This window comes from Apostichopus japonicus, chromosome 13, assembly GCF_037975245.1.
Source record: "Apostichopus japonicus isolate 1M-3 chromosome 13, ASM3797524v1, whole genome shotgun sequence".
NCBI classification, from domain to species: domain Eukaryota; kingdom Metazoa; phylum Echinodermata; class Holothuroidea; order Aspidochirotida; family Stichopodidae; genus Apostichopus; species Apostichopus japonicus.
In genome coordinates, this window is record NC_092573.1 from 23909355 (window position 1) to 23925791 (window position 16437).

Genomic DNA, 16437 nt, shown 5'->3' on the forward strand with positions numbered 1-16437 from the left:
GCCGGATGCTTATATATACGCGTAGCTGGTACATGAGAAAAAATAAAAATGTATTTGATATACTTTCACAGCCAATTCAAACTACTGAAACGTAGCAGGTTATGTCGAAGAAATGTAGGGTTTTAAAAATAAAATGAAATACCCTACATCGAGTCGTGCAATACTATCGTTTTGTTTGATCTTTCCAGCAGATTTATGCATATTTGGGCGCTGATTAAGTTTACCAAAGCTATATCAAGTTAACTCAAAATAAGTTTGCAATGACTCAAATGAAAATTTCACCAATTATATTTCCCTAAATTTTAATGTTTATTCCCCAAATAAACCTTAATTAAAGGATGTTTCGCTTAGTCTGGGACGCTCAGCTCATCACTTCCGTCCGAGACACATTTTCCATATGAAGACACGGCAATCCGGAAACTAAAACTAGCCTATAAACGTTATGCAAAAGTCGCTAAATCACTGTTTCCATTATGTGAAATGAGAGGTGACTAAATTATTTACATGCAATATGAGGAGAACTTCTGTACCGATATTGTATCGAAAATTTGTCGGAATCGACGAAAGTAGGACCCTTGTCCAAGTCTGATCGCCGATGGATCATTTTAACGGACACGACAAAATGAAGTACTGCCCTCTCTATGGCTCTAGTTTTTCGCACCTCTTGAAGAAATAAGGGGCGTATGTAGGTCTAGGTGTCGCACCACAATTAATTGCCCCATTAACTTACACATTAAACTGGTCGCTTTTCAAGGCCGCTAGGCATAGATGAGATTTTCAACTGACATGTGCTACCCACTATATGACAGCTGATGGGTTGGGTTATCACAGCATATTCAACTTTTGCCACCATCACCGTTTAGCTTTTGAGCTAGAAGAGCTCAATGTTTAGCATAATGCTCCCAACCCAACCCATCTGCCATACAAGCCTCAAAAAGAATGATGATGACTAACCAAATTCCACCTACTAGCTCAAAAGCTAAACGGTGATGGTGGCAAAAGTTGAATGTGCTGTGATAACCCAACTCATCAGCTGTCAGATAGTGGGTAGCACATGTCAGTTGAAAATCTCATCTATATATACACACACACACACACATATATATATATATATACATATATATATATATATATATATATATATATATATATATATATATATATATATATATATATATATATATATATATATGTGTGTGTGTGTATATACATATATGTATATGTATATATACACTACAAATTACCGCCCAGCACTGTCTTAAAAATCGTAAATCCCGCCCAGCACTATTTTCATCTAAAATCATTCCTATAACAATATATCAACATAAATTGGGCCTAGCCTATGCCAAAATCATATAGACTAATAATGCATCAGTTACGCATGCGAGAAACATTACTTACGGCTCTCAATCGGTCCCTTGTAAAATCTCTTTGAAATAAATTCATAACTTTTACCAGGTACGTAATATATTTCACTTAAAAAAATTGAAAATGTAAATTGCTAGCAAAACTAGTGTATGTGCTTAAAAAGCTACACAAGTGCCAGCATTTGAGCACCTTCAAAAAGTCGAAAAATTTCTCAAAGGGGAGGGGGTCCTTACACCCCTCCCCCAGGACGGCGATCAGTATACCCGGCATTCAGGAAATCCTGGGCACATCCCTGTATGTATGTATGTATTTATAATTTGTCAGTTCCAGTTATACATGCAATGAAGTGACTTTGATAAATAAGGCTGGTCATTTGCCATGTATTTCAATATATGTGTATGACGAGGGGCACACCGAAAACTGAAGTGCCCGAGTCCTCCAAGTTATAAATCAAGCACTGGTCTCAATTTATATGTATGTGATATATTCATTACATGATACTGGTTGGAAAGAGACTTCGAAAGTTACATATTAATAACGTTTTTAAAACGTTTTTGTGTTTGCTGGGAACCATCACTTTGTGCTATAATTTATTGTGGTAAAGAACAATTTCTATATGCGTTACTCTGCATGAGCCACTGACCCTGTCCTTCTCCCTTTTCCTCCCTCCAATCAGCTTGCTTCCCCTTCTGCTACCCTTCTGCGCTTCCCCTTCGCTGCTCTTCTATCCCCGGTCTCCAACCCCTGATCTGCACCTCCAAGCTCTCCATTTTCCACCCCTACTCCTCTATGCCATCTTCCTTGTTCCCATTCACTTGTTCTCCACTTCCCTGTTCTCCACTTTCTAGTTTCTCCATCATCGCTCCCAATCTGTCCCTTCCTCTTAGAGAGCAAGAAAAGTTCCGATCGTACATTTTGAGATACCATGATTTAAATCTTTGTACCCTTGCGTTTACACCTCACTGCACTGCGTGTAGCATATTAAATCATACTGTAATTTTTAACGTTACAGAGTAAGGCTACTTTTACCAAGCGGACTGCACTCTAAAATGGCCTACTTATTTGTTGAAGGTTTTTCTTCCTCTTTAATCTCATCAGGGTATTGAGGTCCTTTTGAGGTGCCAGACTTCTGTTTCCAAAATGAGTACCTCGGGTTCCAGAGGCAGTTTCAAATCCTACCTCCTGGAAAATGTATCCAGCCGCAGTAAGGTTAGGCTAGTAAAATCTTTCTGTAGTCAACAGTAACTGAGTTTGCACAGGGAAGGCCTAACCTTCATTGAAGAGTTTCTACGTTACGCACTATTACCGTATGGGCTGTAGCAATAGTATAACATAGCCTAGGCCTATAGGTTTACAATAGGTGGATGGATTTCGCGAATCGAAACAATCAACACCCGAAAATTGATGAGACTAATTGCCATTAAGAGAGTAAGCCTTGACCAGTAGGGGGCTGGTCTCTTTCTTTGCAAGGAGTAACAAAGTCTAAAACAAACTTTCTGAAGGCAAGCTTGTGTAAGGAGCAAGAACCAACAGTTGAGAGATGTGTCATTGTTGAAACAGAGCCTAAATCAATTGCTATGCATAGCAAGACATTTTATTTTGAGATTCTATAAGCAAAGCAAAGATTCTATAAGCAAAGAACTATAAGCAAAGCATGATTTTCGTGGTGGCAGCTATGTACCAGATTGCCGGTTCAGTAATTATGGCACTGTTGTTTACTTGATCGTCGGTTGAATAAATTTATGCATTGGTGCTTATTTACCCTATCGTCAGTTAAATAAGGGATGCTAATTTACGCAATCATAGGTTAAATATGCCAGATGTAACACTTATTTAGCAGTCTGGTTGATAGAACCACAGCATCAGGCCCTGATACAGGGGGTGCTTTTCAGCTGCCCCACCCCTCTTTCCAACACACACACAAATTTTAACTAGTTATTAGCCCAACTTTGCATGTACACCTAAATTAAAACTTATTTATATTCTAAATATATCTCAGAATGCACCATTTTACATTATTTGTTTCCTTGGGAGAGTCCCATAACCCCCTATACTGGAGTCTGTTTCAGTGACCTGAGGGCCACATCCCTTCCAAGTGCAATAAGTATATTTGAAAAATTATATGTAAAGTCTCAATACGTGTTTCAATGTTTGTTATTCTAAATGCACTCTGACCAGGCAGGTTTAATGGATAAAAGCTGTCGCAATCTAAAGAAAGAAATTTATTTTCTGTTGCCCTTATGGTGCGAACGATTTACTGTAAAATCACTTGGACTGCCTATATCAGCATGTTCATTACACAAATGTAACCTATATACTTGTATTGTAGACACGTAAGTCCTATGCCTAATGGTTGTAAACAAAACAGAGAGATTTGATTGGTGCATGATCTGTTGGGCAGGGCTTGCAAATTTGGGTGAAGTTTGTAGAATGTACGAACTCGTTAAAAAATCCGGCGAATTTTATTCAGCTGAAAATGTTTAATGACAGCTAACTTAATGAAAATAATGATTATTAATATGAAAATTGCATAGAACGGTGTGATTTCACTGAGCTTTTAGGGCAGTAAGCTGGAAAGATCAAAGTTAAATTTGGCAAACACACATTGAGACTTCAAATATCTTTGGATACAATTGTCATTTATACAATACACTACACTGAGATGGTAAAATGCATCTTAACTCTTAGACACAAATTCACTGCTCTATGCTTTGATGAGTCTCTCAGCTCACAGACTGTGATCGGGTAAATAAGCCAGCAAAATAAGCCATGCTTTCTCAAACAATGATCGGGTAAATAGCCAAAACCTTCATTATAAAAGCTACAGGGAGGTGCTTGTTACAGTACTTCTCTTGGTTATGTATCAACAAGGAATTGATTGTATAAAGCAAAATTTGAAGTATATACCACAGGACACAAATAGTATTGTTGCTTTGCTTGTTTATGCCCTTCAAAATTTTGAGACAATTTTGAAACATGACCTTGGGTTTTCCCAAGGAGGGAGGGGGGGGGGGGGAAGGCAGCTAATGCCATTGTCACAGATTTAAGATCCTTATAATGAAAAGCTTCTTACTTACAGTAGTTAAGGTTAAAACTCTTGTCCAATGCCTGGAAACAGCATCTATGACTAGTAATTTTGGAGTTTGCTCTAGCTAATATTGACTAAATGATAGTAGGTTCATGTACCCATATTAATGTTAGTTTACATGTAATGAAAAGAACTGAACTTTGTTAGTGACATTGTAACTTGTATGATCCATGCTGATATTATATTGTGCTATGCTTTCTAACTTGTGTCATGTCTGTGGATTCTAAGGCTGTTTTGTGCTTTATAGCTGAAATTGATGAGGAATGATGATATGTGAACAGTCGCCAAGTAATCATGGTTTGATGGTATATATGGTAAAACTGCAACAATTTCCCTAAGTTAAGGTATGCATGGAGGTTAGCTGTACATATAATCCTGTTAAATGGATGGAATAGTCCATGAAAGTGTCTCAAAATACCAAATTGATTCTTCCATTGATTTTCGTTTAGGCTTTGTAGATTAAAATTGCAAATGCAAAAGTGGGAACCATTTGAGCTACAAAAACTGCAACTGCAGTGTCAATTAGTAACATAGTACTTACTTGAATTTGCAAAGTAATTGAACATGTGAAGTAACCGTACACCACCGCCATACGATTGTACATACGGTATGTTGCTTCAAGGCTTACTGCACACAGAACAGTTACACATTGCGGGTTTATTCTTGCACAGTAAAACCTATAAATACCATTTACTCATGTCAGTTTCTGGTTACTGTGTTTGCTGTCCTTGAACATGCATTTGATATAAGTCTCAAATGACACATTTGATTAAGTATGGGTTTATATTTTTATGATCAATTTTGTTTGTATATAACTAGTTAACACTTAACATATCACAGAAGATATTTTCTAAAGTCATCAAGTTCTTTTATTCTAATATAATTACAATAAAAGATAATTATTTAAAAAAAATTTGTAAAAAAAAGTAAGTCATCTTATAGATAATTAACATATTACCATAGTAAACTTTTAATATCCATGAAATAAACTGGCACTAAACTAGTCCCCCCCCCAAAAAAAAAATAAATAAAAAAAATAATAATGGAATCTATTCTCCATGCTGCAGCTACAAATGATGTTCTATGCACATTGTGTACTAAAGGAGAACATTTTGAATTGGAGGTTAACTTCTTTTTTGAGATTCACTGTATAAATTCCCAAAAAAGGTGGAAGGGGGGGGGGGGCTATCCTCAGTATACTCCATTCATAACACATAAATGTTATAGAACTTACTCAGTCATTGTCCCTTTAATGTAAGCACTGGTATGAAGTTCCTAATCTCTGTCAGGCTGTTGGGCAGGCTATTTCACACTGTGTCATGAATGCATATTGACCACATGTGGATTTACTGATTTGTGGTTAGAGAAGGTGTGAAGCTACAGCCTACAGGATGGATAAAGTTTGTGCTGTAGTATCATACTTGGCAATTCGAGTACTGAATAATATCATAAGATAAAGCAAAGCTTCCCGTAGTTTTCTTAAGGCTCTCCTCTTTCTTTTCAACTTAGTAGCAGAATAAATGTTATGTATGCATTTTGTCTATTTCTATTACTGTAAGTTTAGTGTTGCATTCTATATTTGCTAATTAATGAAAAATTTGCTTTTGTGAATATAACTTGAAATTACTGTACACATTTTATGAAAAGAACAAAAAGTAAAGTTGGAACAAACAAACAAAAGATCAGATGTGATAATGTTGGAAAATTGATAGGAGAATCATATTGCATTTGCATTTTGGCCACTGAAATGCATGCAATGTCACATGACTTCTAAAGCGTGATTTATTTAAAAGGTTGAGTACACTAAAAGTATTACAAGAAGTCAATACACAAGTTCCATCATTTTGCCAGAAAAAAAAAAAAATACTTGGGTAAAGGACTTGATTAAGATGGATATAACTTCATCAAGTTGTGTTAATGTAAGTGGAGTGATAAAATAAACACAAAAAGCCCCTGTAAAAAAGTAGACATTTCATGTAGAGTGTTCAACTTGTCAGTTGACAAATCATGACACACAAATTCATGTGAACAAAGCAAGAAGAAGACAAAATGTCCACATCTTTGTATTTATTCTATAATGTACTTTACAGTTTTGGTGTGTGCAGGACTTGTTGTTGGAAATGTCAGAAACTTTTTAAATACCTTGTTTAGTGGTATCCTCGTAAACTTTACTGTATGCATGCATGTATTGTTTTTAAAAAATGTACATTGTATTACATGGCTACCTACATATAGATATACCTTGATTGAATACTTATTTGTTTTTATCTGTGCAGGGGCGTTCATCATTGAAAGCCAGATTCCTTGGCAGTGAACTGTCCGATCAGGGAACTGAAAACCCAAAGCCGAAGCTGTTAAATGGTAATTTTTAAGTATTTCTTTTACATTATATATAATGTACTTAGTGTTCTGTGCTGTTAGTCCTGTCAGTTCACTCCTTCCTCTGTTAATGTCAATTTCCCTGTCAGTTTGCTCGGCTACTGTGTCATTCAATTACTCGTCTTATCAATAAATAACAGATCTAATAAGTATGTGAACTCATTGAGTCAATTAAAGGCCACATATACGGTGAAAGGTCACAGCAGGCTAGATCACATAAGTGTGAATTGGTTATCAATTAGGCCTTTAAAAGTTGGAATATATATCAGAGACAGGCAAAAATGGAGCAATTTTGCTGTACACAAATCCAATAACTGAATAACTGTTTATGGTAGCATATGTTCATAAAAGTTGTGAGCAAGTACTAGGTCTCTTAGGGGCGTGTTCTTGTGTCGTTGAGATCTATGAGTAATATTTACGACAAAATTTAAGGGGCTCAATAAAATCAGTTAAAAGTGCAGTATGTTCCTTCTTGCATTTTCTCTTTAGGCATTCGCAGCGTATTCATAGCCAATAACATTTTCATAGATGCTATGTAAGGGAGTTGTATACCCCGTACAGAAGTGTGCACTACATGATGTCTAGACCAGCATATATGGTAACTAGTCTACAGCAACATTTCCCGCTTCAGAATTTGACAGTAATTTTGTTGTTGTATATTAGTTATAGGTTACATATTTTTTCTGTTACACACAAGCCAATGTGTTGTAAGGAGTCATAATAGTTAAGTATTGTATGTGTGTTCCTGTAGAGGTATTTTAAAGTGCATGTTTTCATGGGAGGAATGCAGGAATGCAAGTTTTTCTGAGTGGCCGCAAACATGTTTAAGATGTTGCGTCCTGTGGACACAAATCACTTTGTGAGTGTGTACTTGGAGTCTAATTTCTCAAAATGCGCCCGTTGCAAGGAAATACAAATTTTGCGTCCCCGATTGCGTACCCGTGGATGGTGAATTGGTGACCCACCTAAAAGAGTTGGGTCACAGTGGAGGGCTTGACCATTTAGTGTGCTGCTGCAGATTCAGGGATTTGAAGGATTGTAGCAGCCTGTCTGTAACTTGGATTTATTTCATTCTTTTCTTACCTTTCTCCATTCATATGATGCACTTTCCCCTATCCATCCAACCAGACATCAGTTGATTAAATTTTAGCATTGCACTGCTTGTGTCCCAGCAAGACAATTTGTAATTAAACAGTTGTTTACTCTGGTTCTGTCAACTGGTACCTTCATTAGATAAAATGGATCAGCCATTACAATCATTTACTGAAGTGTGCGATATCAGCTTTCCTCAAACAGGGAGGCCTAGTAATAGTGATGTTTGTTTTGACGAGAGAGAGTAATTTGACAAATCTCATTTAGAAAGACCAACATAAGCAGAGTGAGAGCAAAGTTTTGCAAATTTATTGGTCTTGTAATTTATTGAGGTTTTAAATTGGTAAGTTACCATATCCATATCTCTTCTCCCATTGGAACCATGGAAGAGTAAACTGTTATACAGTGATCAGAACAAGTAAGGCATGTAGAGTTAATGCCCCTCCCCCTTCTCCCCCCCCCCAAATTACTGAAATTGTTATTTTGTTTTGGAGGCCCATTGTTAATGATGCATAATGTGTATTTGTTTTAATCAATTATGTATGTGTTGAATAGTTCTATGTATGTTGCCAGAAATGCTCATAGTAGAGGCCCCTATAATTAATAATTTCAAGAACTGCTTTATTTTTCTTTGAATTTAGGATGTACAGTGACACTAAATTACAAACTAAATGAATCATATATATATCTGAAGAATGTTTTCTCTTAGAAGTAATGAGCACAGGTCAATGCTTATTACTCATCAAAGAGACTTTCTTGTAAAGAATAGACTTAATTCTCACACACTAATTTGAAGGGTGCACACTACTTATCTGTCTCAAGTTCCCTACATCTGCTGATCTTCCTACGGTACAGAGATTGAAAACTTGTGATCTTAAAGCTTCATGTACGGGGTTTGCTGCAATCCAAGGATGACTAAGCTGTGTTAAACTGCAATATGAGGTAACTTGAAAACAATGGTCTGTTACGAATACCTCAGTTTACAAAAAGGTCAACAGTAAGTTTGAATAAACTTCAAAGATATGCAAGTAAAACAAGCCATTACTGTACATATGAAATTTGTGGGACACAGAATTGAGAATTTTCAGAAATGTTTTAATCAAATGGGTTAAAAGCTTGTTAAGTATGATCAGCCAAAAGTTAAGCCACAAAGATCCGTTTAATATAAATGTTACATAATTTGAACAGAAAGATGAGGAGTTTTCCTGATTCATCTAGGTAAAACTGACCCCTTTTAAAGGAGCACATAAATTGCATACAATTAACGAGGAGTCTTGTTAAAGATGTTTTGAGGTTAACTTCTGGCGAAAAAAAACCTTTTAACTTCGATAAAGGCAAAAGGATGGATGAACTTTGTACTTGATACTGAATAGTTTGGTCCGTACAAATTTATGCCAGATCCTATCTGATCACTTGAAGTCAGTTTTGGTCGACAATGACATATTTTGTTTGCAGTGTTAAATATGTTGAATGTTCTCATTACAAAAATGTGGCAAGGAACCACTACTTAAGTCAGTTTGTGGCTTTCTTGGTTGCTCTTTAGAAGACCTATAACCATCCAGCGTTTTTGACTTCTTGCTGTGGCAGTCATTTTAATACTTGGATTATATTAAATGCAAATTTAGATTCATTCGGTACAGTATATAAATGTACTGTTATCTATCTTATTGAGTGCTACCGGGAATGGATATTTCTCTCTGAAATATCATTTTTTTTTCACATGATCTGACTTCCTTGTTGTGTATTAACATTTTGCCCACTCTTTTGTTGTTCACTGCATACCTTTCTCTGTAGCACTCATATGTCATTCAGGACTATGTCACTTTCTTACTGTAGAATATGATGTAGTTATTACCTTCTTGTGAGCTCTTGGCCCATATTAAAGTGTTAACATCATTGCTCACTTGGAATTTTTGTAATAAGTCACTTATTTCTGTGGATTATCAAAACCACCATTTCCTGTTTCATTTATTTGTTTTATATGACAATGTACACATATATGGGACATGTATATAATTTATAATATAATGAAATGGATGAATTTGGCCGATGAAAAAGGAAGTGATCTAAAAATAATTAATTTTTTTATTTTTCATGCTGTAGGCGTGTCTACGTAGTAGGTCACTCCATGTAAGACACGGTATTACAAAATAACTTTAAATAAAAAATAAAAATAGCCATATGACAGGTTTTATGAACACAAAGGCAAATGTAACTTTAGAATTAGTATCTGTTACCATATTTTCTCTGGTTATTAAAACTATTTATTTTCGTTGAGGGATTAGTATATAAATATTTACTTGAACAAATATCTGTATCTAGAGGAAATTAGCAACACACACAAGGAAATACTTTGATTTGATCGTAGGTTATTTATAATTAGTTACACCACAACCAGAAAACATTGTAATTTTATCACTCTAAACAGATATTGGATAAAGGAGAAATAAACCCTGGAGAGCCTTTTCTGCTTAAAGAATATCGCTTTGCAGTTTTCCGAAAGCAAACTTGTGTACGATTCATATGCAGAGAGTGGAATTGTTTAAATTACCATGTGACATGCTAATGTCATTTTTGAAGCGCCCTCGTTATTGAAATTAAGGTAATGGCCGCCGACACAGTAGGTGTTTAAAAAATGAGAACATTTCCTGGAAATTCAGGGATAGGTAGTTTTTGACTGGTTATTTCATAGAGGGTGTAAGAATGTTAACCTTTACTATGAGGTCACTGCAAAACCCCAGGTTTTTCCTTTAAGCTCTTGTTTCAGAAATGTACTTTCTCTTTAATGGTCTTTCAATGAACCTGTTCTGATAATAAAAGATGGGGAGAAAAACATTATTTCACTACACAATAGACTGCTTTCGCTAGCAAAAATAATAGTTATTCATTTTATTAAGCATATTAAAGCACTTACTGCAATACTGCAACCCATGATCTTGTTAGGACATGTATAAGATGATTAATGGTCTTTTTAATAGGATTACTGAAGAAAGCCAGTGGGAGATGTTGGTAGTGATGGGGGCTTGTCAAAAAACTCAAAGCAGTTGTTATAATTCAATTTTGACTGATCTGTGGTCGTGTCGTGTCATAACAGAATGAAACTGACACTTCTCTCCAAACGTGCAAGTGAAACGCAACCAGTGCAGTTATATTCGCCAATCAACAGGACAACCCCCCCCCCCCCCTTCTTCTTCCACTCTATAATCCTTTGGCTTGTGGTAGCTACCTCTTCAATATCTCCTGAAGAACAAAATAAGTTGCATCAATACAGTCTGGTTTTATATCTGAACCTATTTTTGATGAACATTGCTAAATATGTCGAATCAATCATGAGCAATCATGTCTTGACACTAGATCCTAAGTGATGTCTTCTCCAGAGATGAAGGCAGGAAATTTTAAAGGACTAGTACATGCTTCGGGGTCCAACTTTTAAGGTCAAGTTTGTCATCTTAAATTGCACATTTCCTTCTAATCAAGAGCTTTCATGTCAAAAAGAAAGTGTGAAATAGTAATGAATGGTGAAGGCCTTGTCTGTCTGCCTGCCTTTCTCTTTCTTAGTTGTATGACTCGGCACATTGCTTTAACTTTTTTTTGTATAGATTTTATACTGCTTGTATTTTGGGGCTTTTATGTTCATCTTCTTTATACATGCTTACTTTTTGTTTAATTGTTTAATACAGAAACGCCTAAAGTTGCAATATATAAAAGCTTCATCCTGGTTAGAGAGGGACATTCCAGTTTTAGATCTAGCCGAACTAGGAAAACCTTAAAAAAATAAGAAATAAATTAGGGGTCTCACAGGCTAATCAAAAAAGGAAGTAAGGTTGCCGTGAGTGCTTCCCAACCAGCTAATAACTTGTTCATATTCTCTTCCTGGCAAGAGGGTTAATACAGTGCTGTGTGTTCAGTCTATTGGGAAAGTAGTGGATACTCACTCTGCCAGCGATATATACTTGTTTTTGTGGACGCAATACATCTCTCTCACTGTTCGACTGTTTTGATTATTACAGTGGAAGTTAAAAGAGGCGCTGGCTGGTACTGATTGCAATTTGGCAATTTGAGAGAATCTTTTTTATACTTTTGGATATATACAGGAATGCTTTCGTTTTCAGATGTATTGATCTAAACATCTGTGGAGTAAGATAACACACATGCACAAGGCATTGTTGTTGGGTGTTTTTCTTTTGGTGGTTTGCACATGTACTGTAGATATATATATCTATATACATCTTTGAAAGTTGCTAAACGCCAGATTAAAGAATGGATTCTTGCAGTGTTGAATTATGAGGGATGTGAGAATGGAAGGCGAATTGGAGTTTTATGAAGGTTTGTAGGGTTAATTTATTATTTTCCTGAATTAAAAGAAATGCATTTAATTAGTCACCTAGAATTACTACATTTATCATACATGCATTTGTGAGTTTAGTTTTACTGACAAAGTTCAGTAGTGCCAATCAATTTTCATATGTTAAGGCAGAATGGTACTTGAGATGAAAGGCAAACTCAGCATTAACAGTACTTAGTACAATAACTTACCCACTTGACTTGGTAAATATTTGGCTCTTGAAATGGAGAAAGCATAAAAATTTACAATATTTGATTTGGTCAATTTGAATCTGTATTTTAATGTAGGCTATACCTCAATACTGAGTGGTTACTCTCTGAATGGAAAACACAGTCAGAAATAACACTTCATCTTGATCTCTCAGATTAAATGACGGTTTTCTGCAATGATTGTGCATTTTCGCTCTCATGTCTGTGTTCAGACAGAGTTTAAATTTTGTTTGAGTTCAATTTAGTGAGGGGAAGAACTTTTCTGTGGAGGTGAGAAGTCAACAGACAGAACATAAGCACAAAGTAGAGTTCTGTTTTTTGCAGAGTTCAAAGGTCAGGTGGTTAATGGTCAAAATGTATTTTAAAATAACTTACCCAACAACATATTGTGTGAAAATTGTGGTTGGGTGATTGTTGTCCCATAATGAGCCCTAAATGCATTTAGGCAAACTTGCATACTGATATGAAGAGATTTAATACCTTTCTCCACATCTACAGTAGGTCACAATGATTTTCCTATCAACCTGTGTTCAGGAGGTGGTTGGTAGTACCTGTGTTGAGGAGGGACTTGGGAAAGTCCAGTACTTTTTTTTATTTTGTAGGTTTAGTGTAGTAGCCATAATGCAGATAGTCACTATCAGAATGCATATCTAGTTAAGCTTTCAGATAAGAAGTTACTGTGTTATCGTAAGGACCTTGCTTAATTGATCTTGGATAGGGTTTCTGGTATAGTTCTAGCCAAACTGATAAAGCTGTTTACTCACACTGCATGTTAGGCCTTTCCACCTATACAACTGTCGCAATGATTATGATACTGCTACTACTACTGTGTTATAGAAATGCACTTGTGTTGGAGTAGGAGGGGAGGGGACTAAGGAAAAGTTAACGAGAATAGATAAATTGTCTTGCAATAAGAATCTTAGCAGATTTTGAAGAATTTAGGGTCTATTCAATTTAATGGTCCTGTAGGCTGTTGGCACATTGTCATTGTTGGTGAAATTAATTGCTCCAAGCCATGACCTTCCTCACCCCTCCTAATCCGCTCCTCACCCCCTCCTCACCTGCTCCTCACCCCTTCATCACCTGCTCCTCATCCCTTCATCACCTGCTCCTCATCCCCTCCTCACCCCTCTTCACCTCCTCACCCCCTTCTCACCCCCTGGTATTATATCTATGATGTTACTGTAGGTAATTTGCCTAATTCCCAACAGTGCTATCTTCCCATTACTAACCATTTGGTACTGGTGTCAAGGTACTGGTATATCTTGTTCTTTTCATGCATCGTGGTACAGCTGACATTGCTTGCTACATATTATTTACTCCAAGTATTCACATGAATATCAAATTATCTCTTGTCTTGCTTTTTTGTAGCTTGACCACATATAAGCCCAGTCATATTCGTTCTTTGCTCACATGATGGCTTATATGGAAACTGTCAGCATTTACATCATTGTTTTAGAAGTTGTACTCAACTGTGCTATCATTATTCACACTTTAAAGGCATTGAAAACTCGCCCCAAACCACGTGCCACGCTCTGAAAAAGTTAACTTTCCGTTGCTTGCAAGTGAAGTTTTCTGCTTGTCGCTACAAAATGCAGACAGTAATGAAACATGATAACTTGTTATCTTTAGCTGGACCTGAGATGTCCATTGCTGTATCGTTTGTACACTGTGCTGTGGGTATTGACCGCAGCTGTATGTACTGACTGTACACTAGTGTCTAATTACCGACGGTAGCAAGCTGTGTGTGTATTTTCTGGGATCGATGGTGGTGTCTAACACTTCTGTTACACCTCATTCGAAACTAGGTCAAATTACCGGCATTAGACGTTTCTTTTTGCGCCAGTCTTCACACCCTTTAAATAAGTTCTGATTGAATGGTATCCTTCCTTCTGCACTAGTCTCTCTTTAGGGTAAAACCTTTTATGTGATCCCAAGATTGTTTTTTTTTGCCATACATGCAAGGGAAGCAGACAATTATTCTTACATTCCTTGTTTACCTTTTGTTCAGAATTTTTTTTTCTTTCTTTTTTTTGTCTGGTTAACATGTAGCCCTATACTGTAGAAGAGAGAGAGAGTAACTTCAATAAGCACATGACCTTCTAAAGTTTATTATACCCTTCCACTTCCTTTGAGATCACACCCCACTATTCTGGATCAATGCCCATTTTTTAACTGGGTCACTGGTTTTCACCACCCTCCACCCACTCATCTCAGGTGATTCCAGACTACCTCCAAATGATTACACATCACATACTGTACAGGGATCTGTGCATTCAATATCTTTTGTTGAGCTTCCCTCTGAATTGCTTTGCCAAATACCCAATATGTTAATATCTTCATAAATTATGATACAGATCTATCAACAGTTAGTTATGTATGTCCCTCAAGGGGAGGGGGTTTGGAAGGAGGTTGGGATAAAGGGGTTGGGATGGAGGTTGGGATAGGGGTTGAGATGGAGGTTGGGGTAGGGGTTGAGATGGAGGTTGGGGTAGGGGTTGAGATGGAGGTTGGGATAGGGGTTGAGATGGAGGTTGGGGTAGGGGTAGGGGTTGGGGTTGGGATGGAGGTTGGGGTAGGGGGTTGGGATGGAGGTTGGGGTAAGGGAGGGGGTTGGTTATGGGGAGGGGTTTTGGGTGGGGAATTATAATGACCTTACATATTGTGATAGGAAAGTATTGCCACAGTACCAACTCTCAAAAATACAATGTTTCCCATCATTTGTACTATATAGCTATTGGACACTACAGCGCTGCGATTCTCAGACCTACAGATAATATATTGCAGACTCAAGTCATTGTGATAGAATATTTGTAATCTGTAATCGAAATACAATTTAGTTATAAATCTATTTAGTTGATCAACTTTTATTTTGTGTTACACCAGCTTATAAATGCAAGCTTAATATATTCAAGTGGCTGTAAATTTACTATTCACCTTTTATGGTTCAGTGCACATGTTTTATTATGATACTATGTACTGTAACACTGAAATGAGGAAGCCAGTATCCACTTTACCCAGCTAAGCCAGTTTATTAACGGAACACAGACTCTTAACTTCCTGTTATGAATATGACAGCAAACTGCATGTGATATATATATATATATCACATATATGTGTGAAATGTTTTTTGGTGCAAACCCACTGTCCATCATCACTGGTGTTTCTATGTATGACGGATATACAGTAGTCTGCAGTACCATGTTGTTGTTTACTATCACTGCCAAATGTTACAGCCAGTGATTCATACAGTAGGCGTTGTCGAGAATGTACCAGCCTAAGCATTAGAACTTGGAGAGTTCCACTGCTTACCACAGCCTTTTCATATTTTGGATCAGCACTGGCAAACATGGTATTAGTTTCAGGTAGGTGTGTATAGACTGTGTCAACTGTCAATGCAAGCAGCATTGTTTAGGATGGGTAGACCATGGTGTAGGCCTACCCTATATGTACTGTACACACAGTAGCTGCACCTTTGGTGTGTCTTGATTGTGTCATATATACTGTACTGTTCACACTATAGTGGTACAGTAGTTCAAAGTAGTTCAAATTTTTCCTAATTGGAAGAAGAAACTTTACGTACAAGGATGGAAGTACTGTGTGCATAGTTTGGGTGGTTCATCCTAGTCATTTGAAGGTTACTTAATACAGACTTATTGATTTACTAGTTGATACATCTTCAGTTATGTCGTTAATCTAATTAGCGTTACTGTCATGGGTGAGCTTTAAATTCTGATGTTTGTTCAATTAGTCATTAATGATTTATCATAATGGGCATGTCTTATACTGCACAGTACACGATACACAATACAAGTGACATTTAATACTGGAACATCTTGTTTGAGTGTCAGTTATATCGATCAGAGTAATATGGGGGGGGGGGGGGACTGTGAAATGAGAACAAGGAAATGGGAGAAGAGAGATAGATGGAGGGGCAGGCAAGGAGAAGGGAATGG

At 36.7% G+C, this 16437-nt stretch overlaps 1 protein-coding gene across 3 annotated transcripts in view; it reads left to right on the top strand.

Moving 5' to 3' along the window:
* The first annotated feature begins 2341 nt into the window (after positions 1-2341).
* The window catches only part of LOC139978365 (myotubularin-related protein 10-like), a 46842-nt gene continuing 32746 nt past the window's right edge, over positions 2342-16437 (top strand). The window contains exons 1-2 of one of the 3 annotated variants that reach the window (XM_071988509.1): positions 2342-2577; positions 6733-6817. In XM_071988509.1, coding sequence (XP_071844610.1) covers positions 2509-2577; positions 6733-6817 — 154 coding nt within the window. In that variant the 5' untranslated portion in view covers positions 2342-2508. Of the gene's footprint in view, positions 2578-6732; positions 6818-11699; positions 12254-15519; positions 15847-16437 lie in introns of those variants that run through there. The other 2 variants (XM_071988510.1, XM_071988511.1) reach the window with 2 other exon arrangements.